At 36.5% G+C, this 25348-nt stretch overlaps 1 protein-coding gene across 1 annotated transcript; it reads right to left on the bottom strand.

The window, feature by feature from the left end:
- Window positions 1-22097: 22097 nt before the first annotated feature.
- On the bottom strand, window positions 22098-24313 carry LOC149780875 (uncharacterized). Its single transcript, XM_089936240.1, has one exon. The coding sequence runs from the start codon at window positions 24311-24313 to the stop codon at window positions 22133-22135; it is 2181 nt and encodes a 726-aa protein (XP_089792366.1). The 3' UTR covers window positions 22098-22132.
- Window positions 24314-25348: the final 1035 nt, after the last annotated feature.

The following is a 25348-nucleotide window of genomic DNA, read 5'->3' as shown; positions in this document are numbered from 1 at the left end:
TGGTCAGTACCACCATCAGATAGAATATCGGTGGTATGGTCAATACAGCCATCAGATACATTGTGATTGGTATGGTCAGTACAGCCATGAGATACATTGTGGGTTGTATGGTCAGTACAGCCATGAGATACATTGTGGGTGGTGATATCATGATAAAATTGGACACGTGTAGAGTTTTGGGGCCATAAAAAAAAAAGATTCTGTATCAGAATTAATGTGTTCTCTGGTGAACAAAGTTCATCTTTGAGAAGAGATAAGTTACATCCGTTTTCATCATGGTCAGGGGTCATTAAATATTTAAAATTGTAAAGGCAGGCAAAGTTTCGTTTATGGGTCACAAAAATAGCCATATATGGTTTGTATTGATTCATATTCATCACACAAGCCAATGTTCTTTTGAGCTTGGTGTGCAAGTTACTAATCAAAATGTTTCTGAAGTGTGAAAAACTGTTTTCAAGCCTAACTTATACAAGCTAGCCAACCAAAATGTCAGTACTCTGTTGTACAGTCACACACACACACATACACACACACACACACACACATATATATATATATATATATATATATATATATATATATATATATATATATATATATATATATATATATATATGTAAAGTTGTGAATCAGTAGTGAAATTATTACTTTGTCATGGTTCACATTGACAGTTTTAAGTCTGTGATGATTCATTTTATTGAATGGATTCAAGTTAGAAGGATATTGTAATCTTGAGTGGAACATAAATTTGGGACAGAACAATAATATGCATATTTTTTGTTTTTTATGACTCCTGCACATAAAACAACACCAACATTTTGACAGCATGATATTTGTTCAAAACCCAATTTTAAAAGGTGAACCCATGAGGCCAGCTTTACCTTTTCCCACAGGTGACCAATATTGACAAATTTGACTATATATTCGTACACCAGATCAAACTTGTTCTTTCACTGACTAAATAAACACGAGATAAATGTAGTTTTATTTGGTTTTCTACATGTAATAAACAACAATGACTTAAAAGAGTTGGAAATGTTGATACTGTAACTTGTAAAATCTATCACAAGGCTATCCAATATGTCATCCAAAAGTAATCCAATATGCCATACAAAATTTAATCCAATATGTCATCCAAAAGTAAGCCATACAAAAGTAATCAAATATGCCATAGAAAAGTCATCCAATACACCATACAAAAGTAAGCCAATATGCCATAGAAAAGTCACCCAATATGCCATACAAGTCATAGAATATGCCATATAATAGTCATCCAGTATGTCATACAAAAGTCATCCAATATGCTATGGAAAAGTAATCCAATATGCCATACAAAAGTAACCCAATATGCCATACTAGTCATCCAATATGCCATACAAAAGTAATCCAGTATGACACATTGATGTCAATAAATATTCTGACAACTTTAAATAAATTAAAAAAATGAATTACTTAATAAAACTTACCTGGCTTCTAAGCTGTCTGCCTTACTCCCTGCAGAATGAACTGAAATACAGAACACAACTAAAGGTTTCAATTTAGATACTCATCATCATCATCATCATCATCATCATCATTATTATTGTAGCTAATATTGTTGCTATTATTATTACCTGAAATAGTAGTAGTATTGTTTAGTTTTCAAAAATCTCAGTCTTGTAGGCAAAATGTTATTATGTAATTGTGTGACATTTCCTCCAAATTACTGACTTCATTTCTAGATTTATCCAAGTAAAAGTTACAAAATAATTTGGCCTGAAACTTTGGTTTTATTTTCAAAAATGTTTATATAATACCAATGTAATGGTGTAATTAGTTGATTGAGTCTCAGTATTTGGTAATACTGCATTGTCACTGTAAATATGTCATTTGTTGACTGAGTCTTGATATTTGGCAGTTGTAACATTGTAATTAATTGACAGTCTTGATATTTGTAATAGTTGAATGTAATTGTAACAGTGTAATTAATTAACTGACAGTCTTGATATTTGTAATACTTGAATGTCATTGTAACAGTGTAATTAATTCACAGACAGTCTTGGTATTTGTAATTCTTGAATGTCATTGTAACAGTGTAATTAATTAACTGACAGTCTTGATATTTGTAATACTTGAATGCCATTGTAACAGTGTAATTAATTAACTGTGAGATAATTCAACTGAAAGGTTATTTCTTAGGTCCAGTGTACAGATGACTTTGCTTTTACACTCCTTATTCGGATGGGAGCAACTTAGATCCATACTTAAATCCAGACAGTTAAACAGAGCCTGCAAATGAGTGTGTGTGTGTGTGTGTGTGTGTGTGTGTGAGATTTGGATTTTTAACATAGCTTAAACAATTTATTTGTCATATCACTACGATATCTGTAGTGTGGCAGTTTATAATGATGTCTAACACTGGGGCATAATGCCGCAGACATGTAGCATGATATCCTACCCAGTCACATTATCCTGATACCAGGCTGACCAGTCCTAACACTGACCTCTTAATGCTGAGTGCCAAGCGAGGCAGCTGTTAGTACCATTTTTATAAGTCTTTGGTGTGCCTTGGCCAGGGATTAAACCCACAACCACCCATATCTGAGACAGATGCTCTAACCACTAGGCCACCGGAGTGGTGTGCAGAGAGCCTGAGAAGAGCTCATTTGGTTTCATCAGAGGATCATTATGTATCAAATAAGATTTCTCTGACAATGATTTAACTGGGGACAGATTTAATGTACTATCTGGCTGAATGAAACTTCTGTTCTTTCCACGTTTTTCATCTTCATCTAAAGTACTTGAAGTGTTATTTTGTTTCAGACCACAGGAATTAGAGACACTGATGAACTCACAGTGTACAGTTTTTTGTTTTATTTTCTTCTCCTTAACATTATCTGAGATTGCTTCCATGTTGATACCTAAGTCCTCAACATCAGATTTAAATCCAGAGTTGAATGAATCTTTTTCACCACTGTCGTCCAGATCTTCAGAACTAAGCTGCCACACTACCCTTTGAGCTTTCATGACATTCCTTATGGGTGGCCTCCCTTGGCTACTTTTATTTTGTATTACATTAGCTCAGGTACGAGTCTTTCAAATCTCCTCAGCTTTGACAATGAGTCGATCATGATTACTTTCCACTTTCTGAACAAGAATAACTCTTTCCTTATCATAGTATGAATTCACATCTGCTTTCAACACAGTGTTTTCCATGTTTGACACAAGAACCTGGTATCTTCCCATTTCGATCTGTCCAACCTTTGTCCTGTATTCGTTTTCCACTTTTAATCCATCAGCACTGAAATACGGGTTAATCCGAACTTTCAGTAATTTATCTTGATGCTGCATATGTCTCACATAAACATCCTGGCTTCCACTGATCACATCACCAGAAGAATCCATCAATGGCAACTGCATCAAATTTCCAGCTTGTTGTAATCAAATTTTCAGAAACTTGAACCCCATAATATTCTTCATTTAGTAACATTTGCAGCTCTTGAAACATAGGGTTTCTTTCATAGGTTGCTAAGGTATCCTGGGCTATATGTAGGGGAGACGTTGAGTGTTACTGGTGAAAACATGTCATAATAGCCATAAGGGTTAGTACTGGTAGACAGAGAGGTAATCATGGAGAGACCGATGGCTTGGTGAAGGAGATCAGAAGCACCACACGGGGGACTGGTCTTCACTGCAGATGAACATGTTATCTCCCCCACAAAGGGCTTAGCACAGGGCTGGGCTTGTTGCACTTGGCTATACACAGGATCAGCATGGTCAAGACTTTTGAAATGTCCACTATATGGCAGTACTGAGCTGTTATCCATAATTGTCCATCCACATTGTCCACTGATACAATAGCTTGGAAGATCCATCCAAAGGTCTTTTTTGAAGTAACTTTGTACAAATTTTGTATTAGTTCTGCCTAATAATTTGTGTTTTAATGTATATCAGTCAACAAATGAATGTGATTGATGTCAAATTTATCTACTTCTCCATTTCAATTATTGTTAAAATAACTCAAAGCCTTATCAACAAAGTCAAAAGATCTCAGTCTAAATTTTCAGTTCAGTACAAATAAATCTGCAGCAAGTTCAATTGTGATAAGAACAGATACTGTTAAGCACAAAATAAATTCCAGTAATAACAATAACAAAATGCACAAGCAACAAATTCCATATATTAGCATTGTCTACAAGACAAGAATATGTTTATGTTAAGACAAACATGGATATATATATATATATATATATATATATATATATATATATATATATATATATATATATATATATATATATATGACTTTGATGGCACTGAGAAAGTATTAAAGTCTCAATTTTAAAAATAGCTTGACATAGGAATAATTTTTAAAATAAATTTAAATCAAAGAAAATGAAATAGTTCAAATAATGGAAACAACTGGAGAAGTCAAAAAGTAGCTCCACAAACTCACAGAGCAATGTCATGTTTAAAGACAGATTATTCATGCCGAACAAGATAAACACATTTAGGATGTTATTATTTTTATTTGTATGATATAGCTTTCATTTTAAAACAGAATACAATTGTAAAATGTCAAAACAAGCTCAATGAGTAATATCCTACTTATTCATGCTGAACAAGATAAACACAATTAGGATGTTATTATTTTTATTTGTATGATGTAACTTCAGTTTTAAAGCAGAATACATTAGGCCGACTCAAAGTTCTCACATTTGGACAAAAATTCCACATGAAGGTTTCAGTGACTTTCTCAGGCAAGTAACTTAAGTTCCCAGTTACTATAATAATTAGGGATTAATCAAGTGTGTCATGGTAAATAGGAGCTTGTGGTCAGCCTTTAATGAAATAACCTCCTTCAAAGGGACCACTCAAACAGCTCTTGCTCAATGTCAGAGTTGAAAAGGATTTCATAAATTGTTTTAATGTGAAATATACAGTTGTTGCTTTTTTTAAAAGCAAAGCTATGAATTTATTTTATGTTCAAGTGAAAACTTATGATTTTGAAAAAGAGATGTCACCTTTCAACACAAGAACAGTAAATGTTTGGCAGAATCCATTAAAGACTTTATGAAATATTTAGGGTTAAAAGTTTTAATAGGAAATAACTTCTTCAAACCATGAATATTCATGAAAACTGACAATGTCATATAAGATGCTAAATAATTTAGAAAGAACATTTTAGTGTAAAACCTAATAGAAGCTTTGAAGTACTTTTCATGAAAACATGTATATAAATTTGCAAGATGTATCAGTTAATTATTTCAATACCTAAATGCAGTACATGTATAAATTAAAAAAATTAAAAATATTTTAATCAAATTTAAAATACTCTAAATCTAACCTAAAAATCAGACATTGTTTTGTCATTGGGCAACTTTAAAGTGTAGTGTGTGAAATTAAATTTACTCCAAGATGTCATTTTACACACTTCATTTTTTTAAATTAAATTCAATTTTGGGGAAAGTGGATTTGACATTTTAATTTGTTTTCATCTTTGCTTAACTTTTCAATTTAAAAATATTTAATAAGCTGTGGCTGTTTATGTAAAATGCTTGTACTTCAGACTTATTTTTTGTTTCAAATTGTTTCCAATTTTTTCTGCATAAGGGCAACAACAATAGGAAAAGGGATTTACTTCACCATGAGTTACCTCCCCAGAGAATATTCAAAATGCAATTTTCCCCAAATTTCAGCTTTGTAGAGTTACATGACTTTAATAAAAATATCACACACAATATTAATCTTCAGTGTTTTGCCGAGTCACATATCATCAATCAAAATATCACACACAGTATTATGTTTCACTTTTTGGCAAGTCATGTGCCTTCGATCAAAATATCACACACAAAATTAATTTTCACTGTTTTGCTGAGTCACATGCCTTCGATCAAAATATCACATAATATTAATTTTCACTGTTTTGCTGAGTCACATGCTTTTGATCAAAATATCACACACATTACTAATCATCACTGTTTCTTTTAGAGTACAGTGTCAAGTTCAGATAAACTGACATTATATTTCAATCATTTTGGAGAATTTTTCATTGCAGAATAATAATAATAATAATAATAATAATAAAGCTTTATTCTTATAACTGGACAGAACAGAACTTTTGTTTGATATTGAAATCTCAGGCAACACACGGATGGCAAATGAGAACAACATATTGCTTATACATTTAGGTGACAGTGTGTTTAGAGTAGTTAATAAATGTTTTAGTGTACAAACAGATATATGACAAAATAAACAGGGTGTGCATTACTATCATATGATGCAAAACACAAATTCAGAACATTGTGAAGAATAATTTTTAACATATTACACACATATACATGTATGTACATATACCAAGCCATACATACACATAGGCATACATATGTATTTGTACATACACACTCATACATACACAAGTACATATTCATTTAGTGATGTAAATTGTATGTTATTGGTAATTAGATCAAAATGTTTGTAATTATGTCCACAAATTTACCAAGCACTTTTTGGAGGGAAAGAGTTTACCAAACTTTATTACAGTAGGATTAATACAGTAAAAAGATTGTAAGACTTTACATCTTTCTCTGGAGAAAAAAGGACAGGCAAATAAATGGCAAAATTCATCACCTATGTCATCATCATGACACAAAGTGCATTTTCTGTCATGTCTTAGGCCTTGGATGCAGATGTTGTGAGTTTGACCTCCAGCCGATTCATACCAAAGATTTATAAAAATGTTACTAGCTGCTGCCTCACAAGGGGTTCAGCATGAAGGGGTTAGTGTTAGAACTGGTCAGCCTGGTGTCAGGATAATGTGGCTGGGTGGGACATCATGCTACATGTCTGTGGCATGATGTCACAGTGCTAGACATCGCTATAAACTGCCACACTGCAGACATCATAGCGATATGACTGAAAAACTGTTATAGCTATGTTAAAAATTCAAATCACACAAACAACAATTTTCTCCAAAACCCGCCCACCAAACTGAATCCAAAGCTTTGCTAGAATCAATAAGGGAGCAAAATATTTTTTTTCCTTTTGTGTTTCAAGATGTCTGATAATACATGTTAAGAAAATATGTGGTCTATTGTTGGGTACCCACCACAAAATCCAGTTTGGTTTTCTGATAATATGTTGCAATGGTTGACAAAAAGTTTGATCCTTGAGTTCAGTATGGCAATAAACAATTTACTAAAACAGCTAAGGATAGTAATGGGTCAGTAATTTTCAGGTTTGGAGGGATCTCAGCTATGCTTATTAAAATGGCCTTACGATACCTTCAAACCATGATTCTGGGATAAAATCTATCTCAAGTATTAAATTGAAAAAGAGATATAGATAAACAATAGTGTGGTTCATGTGTGTTTTTCAAATACTCATTGAGTATATACTGTCATTTGAAGGGGCTTTTGTTATTCTTTTGAGCCATAATACATGTAATGATTTTCCCCTCTGAATTAAATATGTTATCATCCAAGTCACTGTGCATATCACCAGTGTTTTTATAATAAACCTTAATAACATGCAACACTGGCCCAAAATACATACATGTATAAAAAATATGGTACAACCATAAAGCATAACAATTACTGGACTTTCACACAGGCTCTTTAACTTCTATAGATTTAGCTAGATAAAGAGCATAATGTGTAAATTGTTATTAATTTGCAATACAGTAAATCAAGGGTGCACAAATCATATATATATTGGCCAGAATAAACCTTGATGATTTGAACCAAGTCACGCTGCAAAAGTTTTGTGTCTATAACAAAAACATAAATACTCTTGTGCAAAATAAGGATATGGGCCACATAAAATGTGTTGACAGGCCATTTGTTGTGAACCATTACAGTAAATATTGTAAGGTAAATAAGTATTCTCAAAGTTTTATACACTGAACATTTAAAGTCACAGTGAAATTCCTTGTCTAGATCAGTAAAAGGACAGTCTTTCGACATGACATAGGGACCTGTAACTTTTGACCGATAACTGAAAACTGCCACTATTTTGGTATCAAATATTTGGAACTGAGTTTATGTCAATAGCAGGCCAAATGTTTAAATCCAGTAAATTCTGATTATAATGTTTCTTTGCTGCTAGCTTTTCCTGACATATATGCCATGAGTTTTTAGAATGCAACATGCAAACAAAATATTTATAATAAAATGGTGTCCCTATCAGGCAATGACCTAAATGCCAACTTTTATGTGCACTCAAGTGTTCCACAATAAAAAAAAGTTTGAATTTAGTCTTCTTCAGGTTTTCTTTAGTTTCCATTATTTTAATTTATTTAGAACTCAAGCTGAATAGTAGTTTTGCCAAAGGCCATCAAGTCATCTGCATATCACGGTGCAATTAACATTGTAAATTCTAATGCCATACAGCTATGCTGGCCATTTAATAACAGCATAAATAAAATAGCTGATAAAACACAACCCTGCCTTACCCCAAATGGATAATTCAATGGCACTGTCAAACCATTTGGCATTTTCACACAAGCAATGACATTTGCATATATGGATTTCAATGTTGTAAGCAATTTACTGCTAATATTTTTATTTAATAATTTGCGGTAAAGTAAGCTCCAATTCATATGGTCAAATACTTTTTCATAATCAACACAAACAATTTAAAACCTACCTCTATGATTCCTCAAATATTTTCATAGCAACACAAACAGTTTAAAATGTATCTCTTTGATTCCTCAAATATTTTCATATCAACACAAATAGTTTAAAATCTACCTCTTTGATTCCTCAAATATATATAGTATCCACAGTGGAGAATCAACCTCTAAAACCAGCCTGTTATTCACATAAAACATTATTTTAATTAACCCAGTTAACTAATCTTTCGTTTAAAACTGATTTAGATGGTGAATGATATGTGAATTATTGCTCTATAATTCTCAGGCAAATTCATATTCTCTTTTTGTGAATGAGTGTAATAACAGCTGTTGTTGAGACTCAAGAACATACAATCACTAAATAACAAGATATTTTCAGCTGACTTGATTTTCCCCAAATATAAATATTTATTCTGTGTTGCATTGCTTCAGTTATTTTACAATCCAGATTTTCATAGGAAGTGGGAGTTGTTTTCTTGTTCACCCTGAATTTTTTTTCTCACCTCATGATGTACATTAAATAATTCTCTAAAGTACTGGTACAATCTGGTGCAGTTTAATTTTGCAATCCATGTGGATTTTAGACATTTTAAAAGTCTCCACATATGTTTAGAATTTTTATCTAAAACTGCTTTTTTAGCATTTGCCTTTTTCTTTGTTTCGTAGAAGCTGCATTTATGACTAGTTTGTGAATCTGCACATGTTTCTTTAGTGCTTGAAGAAAGCTAAAGTATCTGTCAAATTATCATTTCTAACATTTCTGATATCTCCAAGTGCAAGGGGCTTTGTTGATTTACAAGTATGCCTCATACCAGGGTTTTTTATTGGGCAAACACAATCAATTAAGTGCTTTTTTTAGCTGTATGAGCTAGCAAGGGGCTTTGTTGATTTACAAGTATGTCTCATACCAGGGTTTTTTTATTGGGCAAACCCAATCAATTCTTTTAGTTATATTATTTTTATCTACTTTCATTGTCTGTTGATTTACAAATACTCTCCATAAAAATCAGTTTAATAATAATAATAATAATAATAATAATAATAATAATAATAATAATAATAAATAAGTCATAACAATAACCACACAAGCCATAGTAAGGGTCATAACAACCACCACACTGGCCATATCAGGAGTAATAACAACCACCACACTCACACTATTTCAGGGTCATAACCAACATTCTGGCCATATTAAGGGTCATAACAACCACCACTGGCAATACTAAGGGTCATAACAACCACCACACTGGCCATATTAAGGATCATAACAACCACCACACTGGGCATATTAAGGTTCATAATATCCACCACACTAGCCATATTAGGGGTTGTAACAACCACCATGCTGACCATATTAAGGGTCATAACCATCATGCTGACAATATTAATGGTCATAACAACCACCACACAAGCCATAGTTAGGGTCATAACAACCACAACACAAGCCATGTTAAGGGTCATAACAACCACCACACAAGCCATGTTATGGGTCATAACAACCACCACCCAAGCCATATTAAGGGTCATAACAACCACCACCCAAGCCATATTAAGGGGCATAACAACCACCACCCAAGCCATATTAAGGGTCATAATAACCACCACATAAGCCATATTAAGGGCCATAATAACCACCACACAAGCCATATTAAGGGGCATAACAACCAGCACACTAGCCATATTAAGGGGCATAACAACCACCACACAAGCCATGTTAAGGGCCATCATAACCACCACACAAGCCATATTAAGGGCCATAATAACCACCACACAAGCCATATTAAGGGCCATAATAACCACCACACAAGCCATATTAAGGGGCATAACAACCAGCACACTAGCCATATTAAGGGGCATAACAACCACCACACAAGCCATGTTAAGGGCCATAATAACCACCACACTAGCCATGTTAAGGGCCATAATAACCACCACACAATCCATATTAAGGGGCATAACAACCAGCACACTAGCCATATTAAGGGGCATAACAACCACCACACAAGCCATATTAAGGGCCATAATAACCACCACACAAGCCATATTAAGGGGCATAACAACCACCACACAAGCCATATTAAGGGGCATAACAACCACCACACAAGCCATATTAAGGGGCATAATAACCACCACACAAGCCATGTTAAGGGCCATAATAACCACCACACAAGCCATATTAAGGGGCATAACAACCACCACACAAGCCATATTAAGGGCCATAATAACCACCACACAAGCCATGTTAAGGGGCATAACAACCAGCACACTAGCCATATTAAGAGCAATAACAACAACCATGCTTTCCATATTAAGGGTCATAACCACCCCATTTGCTATATTAATGGTCAGTTTACATCATTCTCATTTGTGACTAAATAGGCACCATAAGAAATGAAAATCCCAATTCAAAACAACTTTCCACTAAAGATGTTAGAGTGGCACTATTTTAATTTACCATCGAGATATTATATATAAAAATGTCTTCTGGTGAAAAACGCATGCTGATCTGACTTTCCATTTTGGAGCAGTAGCAATAACAAGATTTTAAAGATAGCTGCTAGTGTTGAAAAGACACACATCTGTCATGTATCAATATAATTCATGATACATAGAATACTATATGACACATTATTGATACACATATCACATTTGAGGATCTTTTCATCTTCAGAAGATCTGCCGGTGGTGGGTCATGCCATTTTATGTATTGACATACTGGTTGTGTTTCAAGACAGACAGACATATACATGCCATTTTATGTGTTGACATACTGGTTGTGTTTCAAGACAGACAGACATATACATGCCATTTTATGTGTTGACATACTGGTTGTTTTTTAAATAAGACAGACATATACATACCATTTTATGTGTGACAATACTGGTTGTGTTTGAAGTAAGACAGACATATACATACCATTTTATGTGTTGACATACTGGTTGTTTTTGAAATAAGACAGACATATACATACCATTTTATGTGTGACATACTGGCTGTGTTTGAAGTAAGACATACATATACATGCCATTTTATGTGTTGACATACTGATTGTTTTTGAAATAAGACAGACATATACATACCATTTTATGTGTGACATACTGGCTGTGTTTGAAGTAAGACAGACATATACATACCATTTTATGTGTTGACATACTGGTTGTGTTTGAAGTAAGACAGACATACTTACCATCTTTTCATATGCCTTTCTCACCCTTGAAAAGGTACAGACTACTAGTTTTTTTTCAACCATTTAGGCCATTTCAGTCAATAAACTTGGCAGCCAACTGGCTGATAAAAAAAGTTTGGAACGCTCAATGGACTCCATGGTACAGAATGATACATTGTTTATTGCACCAAATAAATGGATTCTATCAAGCATAACGATACATTGATTACAGCACTAATATAATGGGTTCCATGTGGCAGATTGATACATTGTTTATAGCACCAAATGAATGGATTCTGTCAAGCATAATGATACATTGTTTACAGCACTAATATAATGGATTCCATGAGGCAGATTGATACACTGTTTACAGCACTAAATGAATGGATCCCATGTGGCATATTGATGCATAGTTTACAGTCCTAAATGAATGGATTCCATGAGGCAGATTGATACATTGTTTACAGCACTAAATGAATGGATTCCATGTGGCATATTGATACATAGTTTACAGCCCTAAATGAATGGATTCCATGAGGCAGAATGATACATTGTTTACAGCACTAAATGAATGGATTCCATGAGGCAGAATGATACATTGTTTACAGCACTAAATGAATGGATTCCATGTGGCAGAATAATACATTGTTAAGCACTAAATTGATTCCATCAGGCAGAATGGTACATTGTTTACAGCACTAAAGGGATTGAATAAGGCAGAATGATACATTGTTTACAGTATTAGGTCAAAGCTTAAAATGGAAAACATAAAGTATATGGGTAGACAAATAACTGTGGCAAAGCAAGTTAATCTGTTGGAATTTCTTCCCTTTTGTAGCCAAATGGACCCATAACACAATTAATTTTACTATATATTCTGCACATTTGTTTATCAGCACTGAACTTTGCACTGTGTGACAATCAATACAAATCATAAAACACCTTCAAAGATGACTTCATGGTTAAGTTCTTGTCATAGGTTCACCTGCATTTTTTTGAGTGGCTGGACTGTAAACAAAGCAACATGAAATGGAACACAGATTTCACTTCTGGATAATCACCAAGGCCTTATTACTCACTGTGCACGGTCGCCAAAGTACACACAGACAACAACATCATAAGCTCATATTCTCAAGAATAAACAATTACCTTTAAATCCCTACAAAAAATGCATCAATATATATGATTTTAATCTAACAGCACTACCTTGATCTGCCAATACAGTATGAAATAGCTAAAATTTCCAAAGGTTAGTTGGAAAATAGTCTAAAACGTATCAGTTTTTGGAAGAGTCAAGGATATTTTTGATGAGTCAGGAAAATTAAATTTTATTGAAGAGTCAGGGAATTGTATACGCACAGAGAAGATTTAATATGGGTGAGTGTGTGGGTAATTTTATGCAGTGTGCATGGCAAGCATTGTTTTATTATCCTCAATGAGTGCAGATGAAAATGTCACATATGAATGGCTAGCATTGTTTTTTTTTATCTCTGATGAGTGCAGACTCTTCCTTCATGTGGGGCCCCCTGTTTTCATAGAGCCTGCTGTGTGGTGTGACCGAGTGCCCGGTGGTATAAGTGGGTGGGCAGACTGGGCTCATTAGCCTTGGTAGGCAGCCAGTCTAAGAGATGGAAAACTCTGACTCCAAACCCGGGCAGATAGAGCTCTTTAGCCCTGTCAAGCAGTTCATATAAGAGAAGGAAACTCTGATGCCAAACCCACCAAGTTCCAGCCATTGGATGATGGCTCCACTGCCTTGTAAATATCTTTGGGAGAAGGAATGGTACAGGAGAGTAAACCCAGACAGAAAATCCAGAGTGGAGCCCCTAAGGCAGCTGGGTGCCAACTACGACTTCTTCCAGCAGCTCCTGCATCTGAACTGGTGCCATATGTCATGCTCAGCATTCCTTTTGACTGCACCAACAAGGATGAGAGGGGGATCCTGATGTCTGAGCAGCCCAGGATCTCCATACTCCATGCACAGGCTTGTGCCCTGGAGAGGGCACTCCGGTCTCCGTCCTGAGTGAGGAAACAACATGGAAGCTGGCAGTACTATCTGACTGGTGTAGGGAAGGGGCGCCATAGGTCAGCTTTGATGGTGGGAGGGATCATTGAATCCCACTGGCCCACTACCGCCCGCCTCAAGCGGGCAACCCCCAGTCAGTAAGATGTTGGCCCACCAATGCATGCCTGCTCCAGTGGTGCCTGGAGCTCAGTGTGTTGCTCAGCATGACAAGCAGATGGAAATTCCACACTAGGCAAAAAAAACAAGAAACCAACAAAGAAGACTCCATCTCTTTGATTCACAAGCTGGAACATACACACCATGTGCACAGGCATCTCTGACAATCTCAGGGAGGTGGACAATGCCAGGAAGATGTCCATCATTAACAGTGAGCTCACCAGACTAAATGTTTGCATAGCTGCTCTCCAGGAAACCAGGCTCACCTTCAGCAGCTCCCTCAAGAGGAAAACTACACCATCTTCTGGAAGGGTCAAGAACCTGAGGAGCCCCACAAACACGGAGTAAGCTTCACCATCAAAAACACCCTCCTGGCCTCAGTTAAACCTCCCTCAGGGGGCACTGAGCATCTCTTATCCATCTGCCCTGCCACTGCTACAGGTCCTGTCAACATCCTCAGTGTTTATGCTCCCACCCTCACATCTTCAGAAGACACAAAGGATCAGTTCTGTGGGCAGCTAGATGAACAGATCAAAGGATGCCCTAAAGATGAGCCACTATTCCTTCTTGGCAACTTTAATGCCAGAGTAGGTGTGGACCACAAGTCATGGCCTACCTGCCTTGGACATCATGACACTGGAAAGAACAATGAACATGGTCAGAGACTGCTGAAGCTGTACACCTACCATGACCTGTGCATTACAAACACCTTCAAACCACAACACAAAGTGTCATGGAAACATGCCAGGTCTCATTGCTGGCACCAGCTCGACTTGGTCATCACCAGACACTCTGCTTTGAACAGCATCCTCTCCACCAGAAGCTACCACAGTGCCGACTGTGACTCTGAACATGCCTTCATGATCAGCAGGGTGCACCTACAGCCAAGGTATGTACAGTGACATCAAGAAGGCTCTAGGCCCTACAGTGAAAGGGGTCTCCCCCTGAAATCTCTGAAGGGAGAGAAGATAACAGGCCATGAGCAACAGTTGGCCAGATGGGTCGGGCACTCAGAGCTATACTGCTCAGAAACCCCAGTCACCATTATGGCCATTAGCAGCATACAGAAACTGCCCACCATGGTGGAGCTTGACAAAGTGCCCACCTTAGAGGAGCTCAGCAGAGCCATCGACTCCCTCCCTAATGACAAAGCACCAGGTAGCGACAACTTCCCACCTGAAGCTATCAAATGTGGGAAACTGATATTGCTTCAGCCGCTGTATTAGCTACCCTACCTCTGTTGGAAGGAAGTAGCAGTCCCTCAAGACATACGCAACGCCACCATTGTGACCCTTTACAGTGACTGTAACAGTTACAGAGGGATGCATATTGGTGCTGACCCTTTTCAGGATCATCTACTCACTGCTCCTTTTCTATGCCTTTGACTCATCAACTGATGGTGTATATCTGCACAACCTGACACAACTGCATTCAAAGATCAAAGTGAGGTCGCTGCTCATCAGGGAGATGCTCTTTGTGGATGACGCAGCTCTTGTGACCCACACCGAGGATGCCATCCCAAGACTGGGAGACTGTTTTGCTGATGCCAGGATGTAAGATGCCACTGCTGCCCCTTCCATCAAAATTGTTGGTGTCACTCTGGAAGCAGTCAACAGTTTTACTTACCTGGGGTCAACCATCAGCAACACTCTCTCGCTTGATGTTGAGCTGGACAGAAGGCTTGGAAAGGCAAACACCATCATGGCACGACTAATGACAAGGGTGTGGGAAAATAATACACTGACAGAGCACACCAACATCTAAGTCTACCAGGCTTGCATTCTCAGCACCCTCCTATATGAAAGTGAGACCTGGAACACCTATATGAGGCAAGAGTGTCAGTTCAACTCCTTCCATATACGGTGCATCCTTAAAATCAGCTGGCAAGACCAGATCCCACACAGTGAGATCCACAGTGTGCAAGTATCCCTAGAATGTACTCCCTGCTGAGCAAACTCTGCCTTTGATGGCTGGGACACATCCGACACATGGAGGATGGGAGGATGCCAAAGGACATCCTATATGGACAGCTGGCCACTGGCACCAGAGGAATTGGCCGCCCCTCACTCCATTTCAAGGATGTGTGCAAGAGAGACATGAAGGCATGCGACATTTCACCCGATGGCTGGGAAGTGGATGTTAAGGACCAATGCACATAGAGACAGATGGTCTGTAAGGTCATAATAGTCACTGATGTGAGGAGAGGCCAGCTGGTGGCAGTGAAACATGAGAGAAAGAAGAGTGCGGCAGCAACTACAGAACCTCAGACTTCCCAGTATGATTGCACCAACTGCATTAGGGCCTGCATAGCCACAGCAGATGTTGCCAAAACCCCAGAGATATATGACATTCCAAGGGGCTACTTGCATGGTCACTCAAGACTGAGCCGCCAATGATGGCGACAGCGATGATGATAACTCTTCTATCACCACCAAAATGAGAGAGGAAAAAATGCTCTAAAAATAGACTAGAACTACATTCTTAGGTACTGAACTGGAAGTACTAATTGTGACCCGATTCCTGACAGGGTTAGACAATTTCACCTCCATGGACAAAACTTCCATCTGTGATCAAATCAATGTCTCTTAAATACTGCTGCAAAGTTTTAAGGAATTTCATCCATGAATAGGACAGATACAGGCTTTTAGCTGACACCACTGTAACACAAGCACTAGCCAATTCCAAATGGCCGAATGTCAAAAATGCACAAAACTTAAAGTTTAATTGTGATTTTGCTAATCAAGATAAACATTTCAAATAAACTGTAATTAGTTTTTAGATCTAACACCAATCTGGAAATTACTAGAAATTAAACTTGATTGTTCAACTTTCTTAGAAAATTCAATTTTAAAAAATGATACATATTTTTATTTGAAAATTTAAATTTAACTTAATTTTAATGAAAATTTAAAACCTGAAGTTGACAAATTTTGTTCTATGGCAAAGTCTCTACATTCCTTTGTCATAAACATCAATGGTTTTCCTTATCAGGTGTGAAGCAATTAAACCAGAGCCTGTCAATCAAAGGTAACACCTGAAATCTGGTAGCATCTAAATACGCTAGCTTAGGTCTAACCAAGTACATGACATCATTACCACCCATGAAGGGGAGGAGTCTTCAGATGTTAGGCTTCCAGTAGTATTGAAGAGTTGGTGAAGTTCTCTGAAACCAAGCTAGCATGCCTTCTCCTAGTTATATAAGTGAGAGAGAGAGAGAGGATAATTCTTGTATTTTACATGCAGTTATTGTAATAGAACCATGAAAGGGTTCAAGAAGAGGAAGACAACTTTTTTTAGACCTGGATATATTCCACATAACAAAAGAGTCAGATATCTGACTGATGATACTCTACCAAGTTCCAGTGCTTCCTCTGATCCAGTGACCAGAAGAATGGATGCAGACAAGTTCTCTCTCATAGCAGTTACAAAACCAACAAATGGGGGTCTCAAGTCAGATCAGGCACCAGACTAATGGCACACCTGGGTCAGCAAAAATTCTACGACCATCATCCAAAGCAAAACTGGACCTGAAAGAGACAAAATTGAATGAGCATGATGGGACACCTGTGGCAGACCAGAGTTCCAAATTGCTAATGAAAGAAAATGGGGACTTGCTTGGAAGCATACTATGATGTGTAAAAACTGCAGCTTTAAGTCACCAGAGTATAAGTTGAATGTGAAGATAAAAACAAATAAACCTGGGCCAAATCCTGCTGCTGTAAATATGATGTTTCAAGCTGGACTACAAGATACACCAATGGGCAACAACAGGGCTAGATACTTGCTTGCAGCCACTGACATTCTGCCACTTAACAGAACATCTATGCAAAGGGCAATCTTGTAGGCAAAGCAACTGTGGAGCTCAATGAAATGGACATGACAGACAAGCTGAAACTAGTCAGACAGGTTAATGTCATGCATGGTGTTCAGCATCCTGAGCAAATAAATGTTGCTTTTGATGCAAGATACAATGCCATTAGCTTCGGACATGAAAAGAAACCTGGTAAAGGTTCATCACAAGCTGTTGGAATTGCCTGTGAAACTGTTACAGAGAAGCAATACATTGAGGGGACTACAGAAGAAAACAAGCTGTGTTGGACTGGAGCATGGCTGAAGGGGAAAGGTTCTGATGTGCAATATCCAGGAGGCCATGTTGACTGCACAGCAAATCTGTCACCAGTTGCACCACATTCAGAGTATGACATGGCAAGACAAATGGGAAACAAGTTTGTTCTGCAAGAGATTCTCATTAGACATGCAACAACAGATGGAGATGCACAGGCTGCTGCTGGCTTCCAAAATGCTTACACCATTCTGCATCCAATGTGGAAAGTAGAAAGACTGCTGGATCCCATCCATTTGGGTCATTTACAGTTCAAACGGTGTAATTCTGCAATATTTAGTGAAAACATGTTTCCAGAAATAAGAACAAGAGAAGGAAAAAGGCTCAAACAGAAAATTGTCAGCCGAGACATTAAAGCATGTTGCAGTTTTATCTTCAAGCAAATGATGGAGGACAATAGTGGTGATGTTACAAAAATTAAATGTTAACTTTCCCAAGTACTGGATGCCACTCTGCGCTGTTATTCAGGGGACTACTCAAATGCCAGCGTTAATCAAAGGTCTGTGGGGGAGGAAGTACTAACAGCTGGTGGATGCGATCAGCATACCTGGGCCATGACAGAAAATCATAAGAATATCCTGCTAGAAGTTCTGAAAATAAAACTCTCCTGTGATTTTGTAAAAAGACTGCGACTGAACACAAACACACAGAAATGTGAGGTGGTGAACAGATCAATTAGTGTTTCATTACCTAAAAATGTGAACTATTCGAGAAACTTTGAGGCAAGAGTGCATTCAACAATACACAGCCTCAATAACAGCCTGGGATCATCACTGAAAATAAAAGTGACACACTTGGGAGGTAAACTTTCAACAAGGACTCAGAGATCACTGGAGACAATGGATAAAGACTGCACTTACCATCAGTTGTATCAAAAGCATCCACAAACCAGGAAATGTATTCTAGCAAGATGAGGAAATATGATATAGGCCCATCTGAGGTACAGGACACAGCAAGGCAATAGGAAGTCTGACTACTGCAAAGGACTGCTAGATACCAAGGGCAATCACTCCTATGCAAAGGTTTAGCAGGAGCCAATGGACACTGCAGACAGAAAAGGTTATCTTAATTCCATGTGCAAAATGACAGTGCTCAAAGACATCATGAAGAAAACATGGTACAGAAGGGAAGACTATAATGGGGAAATCCTTAGGTAACACAATGCATGTTATGTGCAGTTGTGTTACTTACTACCACCTGATGAGACCTATGGAGAGGTAGAAACAGTTTTCTCTGAATATGAAGACACAAATAAAGAAATAAAAAAGCAAAATAAATAAATCTTAACAAATTCTAAAATAAAATAAGATGAAATGAATTACTAGCTGAGAGGATGAATGAATGAATGAATGAACGAATGAATGAATGAATGAATGAATGGAATTCAGGAAGGAAGGAAGGAATGTATTTAAGACAGCACTGTCATCCCAGCATGGTATAGTAAAATAAAGACCACACTCTTTCTTTTCTCCTTCTTACTCAACACAATCATCCATCAATCTATCCATCCATCCATCCATCCATCCATGCATGACAGGCTTTGAAAAAATCCTCCATTGCAACTTGTATATGGTGTAGGAATACATTGCTGCTAATAATAATGAGTAATGGTGCCTGATCTGACTTGAGACCCCCATTTTTAAAGGGTTTTGTTAAAATTAATTAAAACATTTTTAACTAAATTTTTAAAATTGTAATTTTATTGTCTAATTTGTACAGTCAGTATACACAAGATGTAAAAATTTAATGTGTATATCACTAATTATAAACATTTTATACCAATTTAAAGTTTAATCAATACTGCCCTGACAGGACCCAGAACACAATTAATTTTACTCTATATTCGCAACATTTGTTTATCAGCACTGAACTTACCACTGTGTGACAATCAATCCAAATCATAAAATACCTTCAAAGTTCTTGTCAAAGGTTCAGCAGCATTTTTTGAGAGGCTGGACTGTAAACAAAGCAACATGCAATGGAACACAGATTTCACTTCCAGATCATCACCAAGACCTAATTACTCACTGTACACTGTCACAGAAACACACAGGCAACCAGACCATAAGCTCATATTTCTAAAGAATAAACAAGTGCCTTTAAATCCCTACCAAAAAGGCCTAAATGTAACTTTTATATCACCACCAAAATGAGAGAGATAAAACTGCTATAAAAATAGACTAGAACTACATTCACGGGTACTGAACTAGAAGTAACAATTGTAACCAATTCCTGATAGCTGTGGCAAAAGGAGATAACCTGAATGAATTTCTTCCCTTTTATCTATATTATAGTTATAGAAACAGTGAAGGAGGGGTCAGAATGTTATTACCTATACTTTACTTCATTTCTTTATGCTGGGAAAGGGGATGCGGGGTCTAATCTTTCTCCTTTACCTTGGGTGAGAGGGACGAGGGGTCTAAAAGTTATCACCCTCATCAAACTTTTCTTCATTATGTTAGAAGAGGGGAGGGAGTAGGTATCCAAAGGTTTTTACCCATACTTTAATTCCTTTGATTATGCTCGGTAGAGGATAGGTGGGTCTAAAAATTTGTGCATATACTTTACCTTCTTTCTTTATGTTGGGGGGATAGGGAAAAGTGGTATAAAAGTTGTACTAAAAGTTCCTTCTGTGTGCTGGGAAAGGGGGGAGATCTGGTTTAAATGTTCCTTCTTTATGCTGAGGGAGGTGACACACACACATAAAAAAGGTATAAAGCATACCTTACTTTCCTTCTAATTCTGGGAAGGGGGAATATTTTACTTTCCTCCATTATGAGAAAGTGGGGTTATGCAGTTAAACCACATATGTCTTAGTTATGTATATTTGATTTGAATGGCAGTTAGACCATATATATCCTAGCAATGTATATTTGATCTGAATGGCAGTTAAACCATATATGTCTTAGTTATGTATAATTTATTTGAATGGCAATATGACTCTGGCCTCACATCTTCCCAAGTAGGGCATTATAAAGAAAAGGAAAGACAAGACACAGAGATTGGTTTGGTACATCAACACTATGGAGGTTATATTGCACTCAGATACATAATCATCTCATTAAAAAAAATGAAAAACTGATGCTAAAATGTTTTAATGTGTCTTTAGAAACATAGACATACTTCAGACAAGCAGACAGACAGACAGACAGTTGGAAATTGTCTAATTCCTGCTATTAGGTCCATAAGAGTTTTCATGCCTAGCTATAAGGTCTAAGGGACAGGAATGATAACAAAAATAATGTATTGCATCATGAATAACCGTCCTTTGGAAATCATCCATGAGTGTAAATAAAATGGAACATGAATGACAAAAATGCCATATGGATATGAAAGAATAAAAAAAGTAAATTTCAACATTTCAAAAATTTATAATATTGGTCATTTTTATTTGCAATATTTATATGCATTATTTACAGTATATATACTCCATGTACAAAACATATTTACAGCGACTACATCAATGTCATGATGATACATTTAGATGACTTTACAAGATGTTAATTCTGATTTCAAATGTATTCCAATATTCAACAATAAATTTTAAATTCATTACAATTATACAAATTAAAAATAACAACTGAACCACTTTTAAAAATTTAAATGGTATTTACATTATCTATATGGTAAATCATTTACCTCACCTGCAAACATGCACTAAAACAGTCCAATAACCTGATTACCACATCAATGAGCCCAGGATTTAGTGAGCTGGGGACAAAGTGTCCCCCTCTGTTCCTGAAATCTGGGCATTGGGTCAAAACTTGCTGATCAGATTATATTGGTAACTCATATAAAACAAAAGCAAAATCAATTTGCAAAAACAATTCATCATCTCTGAATATATGAATATTTATTATTTTCATGGTATTTATCATAAAAGTATGAAAATAAGAAAATATATATTTCTTTTATACATATTTACAGTCCATGTACAAGTTGAAAGTATCCAATTTAACCATACTGTTTTCTATGTCTGAAATCAGCATTGAATTTAGCCTTGCTTTAAGTAAACTCAGTTCACATGTCTTTAACAGATTCATTTCAATTTTACATTGAAGGCATCATGTAGGTAAAATTGCTGAATCTGCACTTTTTAGCTACACGTGCCTGTGCTCTCTGCTCTCCAATGATTTGCACCATTGGGGCATATTGAGGAAACTTCTTAATGAAATAATTTGGAACTTGTTTTCGGGTATTATTAGTACGACTTCTCTTGTTTGCAAACCATGATTTTACTTGAGCCAGAGTAATTCCGCATTGCAAAGCAAGTTCTTTTTTCTCCTCTTCTAATGGGTATGGGTTATCAAGATGGCTGTCAAACCAATTATTCAGAATTCTCCGTGATTCCTCAGTAAGACCATTGTAGTTTGGTTCAAAGTTAGATGAATCATCTTTTTCCACCTCTGAATGTTTTCTTTTCTTCCCTCTGCCCTCATATTTCAATTTGATTGGATGTTTGTTTCCAGTGATAGACAGAGTGTTGAAACAACGAATACGTTTGTTAGCCAACCATTTCTTAACCTGCTTTTCTGTTGCACCTGTCAACTCCGATAATTCTTTGACCTCTTCATCTGTTGGGTAGGGATATTGCAAATGGTGTTCATACCACATTGATAAAATGTTGGCAGCATCGTTACTTAAAACCTTGTGAGTTTTCAGACAAGGAAGATGTGAATGAGAAGGAAGATTTGTATTTTCCTTGGAATGATTCATGCCAGAAGTAGGATCCATTGGTTTATCCATATAAGAACTCTTTTGCGAATTGGATGATGCTTGTAACTCCAGATGAAAATTTACAATTGGTGATTGAGCTTGTGACTGTGAAATGGATTGGACATCTTTAGATTTTCCTGAACTTCCACATGCAATTCTTAAAAGAAAATCACTCTGGTCATTCAAGGGAGATAATTCAACTGAAGGGTTGTTTCTTAATTCTGGTGTGCAGATGACTGTGTTTTTAGGCTCTTTTCTCAGTACCAAGAAGCTTAAATCATGACCATGAAATAGAGACTGAGAAGATCCACACGGATTTGGTGTTGTTAGATTCTCATTATTTATTGAATAAGATTTATCAGACAATGGTTTCACTGGGGACATATTTACTGTACTATTTGTCTCAATGAAACTTGTTTTGTCTGAACATTTTTCATCTTCATGCAAAATATCTGCAATGGTTTTTTGTTTCAGACTACACAACTGAAAGACAGTACCATTGATCTTTGCACAGTTTTTGTTTAAGTTCATCTTCTTATCATTATCTAAGATTGCTTCCATGTCAACATCAAAGTCCTCAACATCAGATTTGAATCCAGAGTCAAATGAATCTTTCTCATCACTGTCATCCGGACCTCCAAATGTCAGCTGTCGCACTACTCTTTGTGTTTGCACTACATTTTTTTGGGGTGGCCTCCCTTGGCTACTTTCCTTTTGTATTACATTAGCTCTAGTAACAGACTTTCGAATCTCTTCGGCTTTAGCAATGAGTCTGTCAAGATCAACTTCCACTTTCTGAACAAGAATAACTCTTTCCTTATCATAGTATGAATTCACAGCTGCTTTCAACACAGTGTTTTCCATGTTTGACATAAGAGCCTCGTATCTTCCCATCTCAATCTGTCCAACCTTTGTGCTGTATTCGTTTTCCACTTTCAATCCATCGGCACTGACATGTGGGTCAATCCGAACCTTCAACAATTTATCCTGCAGCTGCATGTGTCTCAAATAAACATCCTGGCTTCCACTGATCACACCAGCAGAAGAATCCATCAATGGCAACTGCATCAAATTCCAGCTTGTTGTGATCAAATTTGCAGGAACTTGAACCCCATAACATTCTTGGGCTAGCAACATTTGCAAATCATGAAACATAGGGTTCCGTCGAAGGTTGCTCAGATATTCTGGGCTATATGTAGGGGAGACGTTGGGTGTTACAGGTGAAAACATGCCGTAGTAGCCGTAAGGGTTTCTAGGTGGAGATGTAATCATGGAGAGATTCATGGCTTGATGAAGGAGATCAGAAGCACCACTTGGGGGACTAGTCTTCACTGCAGATGAGCATGCTCTCTGCCCCACAAAGGGCTTAGCACAGGGCTGGGCTTGTTGCACTTGGCTATACACAGGATCAGCATGGTCAAGGCTCTTGAAATGTCCACTATATTGCAGTACTGAGCTGTTATCCATAATTGTCCATCCACTTTGTCCACTGATACAATAGCTTGGAAGATCCATCCAAAGGTCTTTTTTGAAGTAACTTTGTACAAATTTTGTATTAGTTCTGCCTAATAATTTGTGTTTTAATTTATATCAGTCAACAAATGAATGTGATTGATGTCAAATTTATCTACTTCTCCATTTCAATTATTGTTAAAATAACTCAAAGCCTTATCAACAAAGTCAAAAGATCTCAGTCTAAATTTTCAGTTCAGTACAAATAAATCTGCATCAAGTTCAATTGTGATAAGAACAGATACTGTTAAGCACAAAATAAATTCCAGTAATAATAACAAAATGCACAAGCAACAAATTCCATATATTAGCATTGTCTACAAGACAAGAATATGTTTATGTTGAAGACAAACATGGCTATATATATGTATATGACTTTGATGGCACTGAGAAAGTTATTAAAGTCTCAATTTTAAAAATATCCTTGACATAGGAATGATTTTTAAAATAAATTTAAATCAAAGAAAATTAAAAAGTTCAAACAATGGAAACAATTGGAGAAATCAAAAAGTAGCTCCACAAACTCACAGAGCAATGTCATGTTTAAAGACATCTTTATTATTCATGCCGAACAAGATAAACACATTTAGGATGTTATTATTTTTATTTGAATGATATAACTTTCATTTTAAAACAGAATACAATTGTAAAATGTCAAAACAAGCTCAATGAGTAATTTCCTACTTAAAGACAGATTTTTTAAAGTTAACCTTAAAACAATATTTTCCACTTCAACAATATCAATTGTAAAGGCCAACTCAGACTTCTCATTTTTTGAACCTATTTTCCACATGACTGCTTCATTAGATTTCTCAGACAAGTTGCTTAATTAAGTTCTCAATTACTAAAACAGGGGATTAATGAAGTGTGTAGGGGTAAATAGGGGCTTGTGGTCAGCTATCAGAGGAATAAGCTCCTTCAAAGGGACCACTCAAACAGCTCCTACTCAATGCCAGAATTAAAAAGAATTGCATAAATTGTCTACAAAAGAAAAATGATTTGTTGACAATAAGATGTTGTTGTTTGAAATATACAGTT

The sequence above is a fragment of the Sinohyriopsis cumingii genome, chromosome 16 (assembly GCF_028554795.1).
Source record: "Sinohyriopsis cumingii isolate HCF-2022 chromosome 16, ASM2855479v2, whole genome shotgun sequence".
NCBI lineage: Eukaryota > Metazoa > Mollusca > Bivalvia > Unionida > Unionidae > Sinohyriopsis > Sinohyriopsis cumingii.
The sequence above is the reverse complement of the archived record's forward strand: the minus strand, read 5'-3'. Positions and strand labels throughout refer to the sequence as shown.

What these genes read in the sequence shown, in the direction of transcription:
- LOC149780875 (XM_089936240.1), bottom strand. Translation starts at nt 24,313, where the DNA reads ATGGATCTTCCAAGCTATTGTATCAGTGGACAAAGTGGATGGACAATT.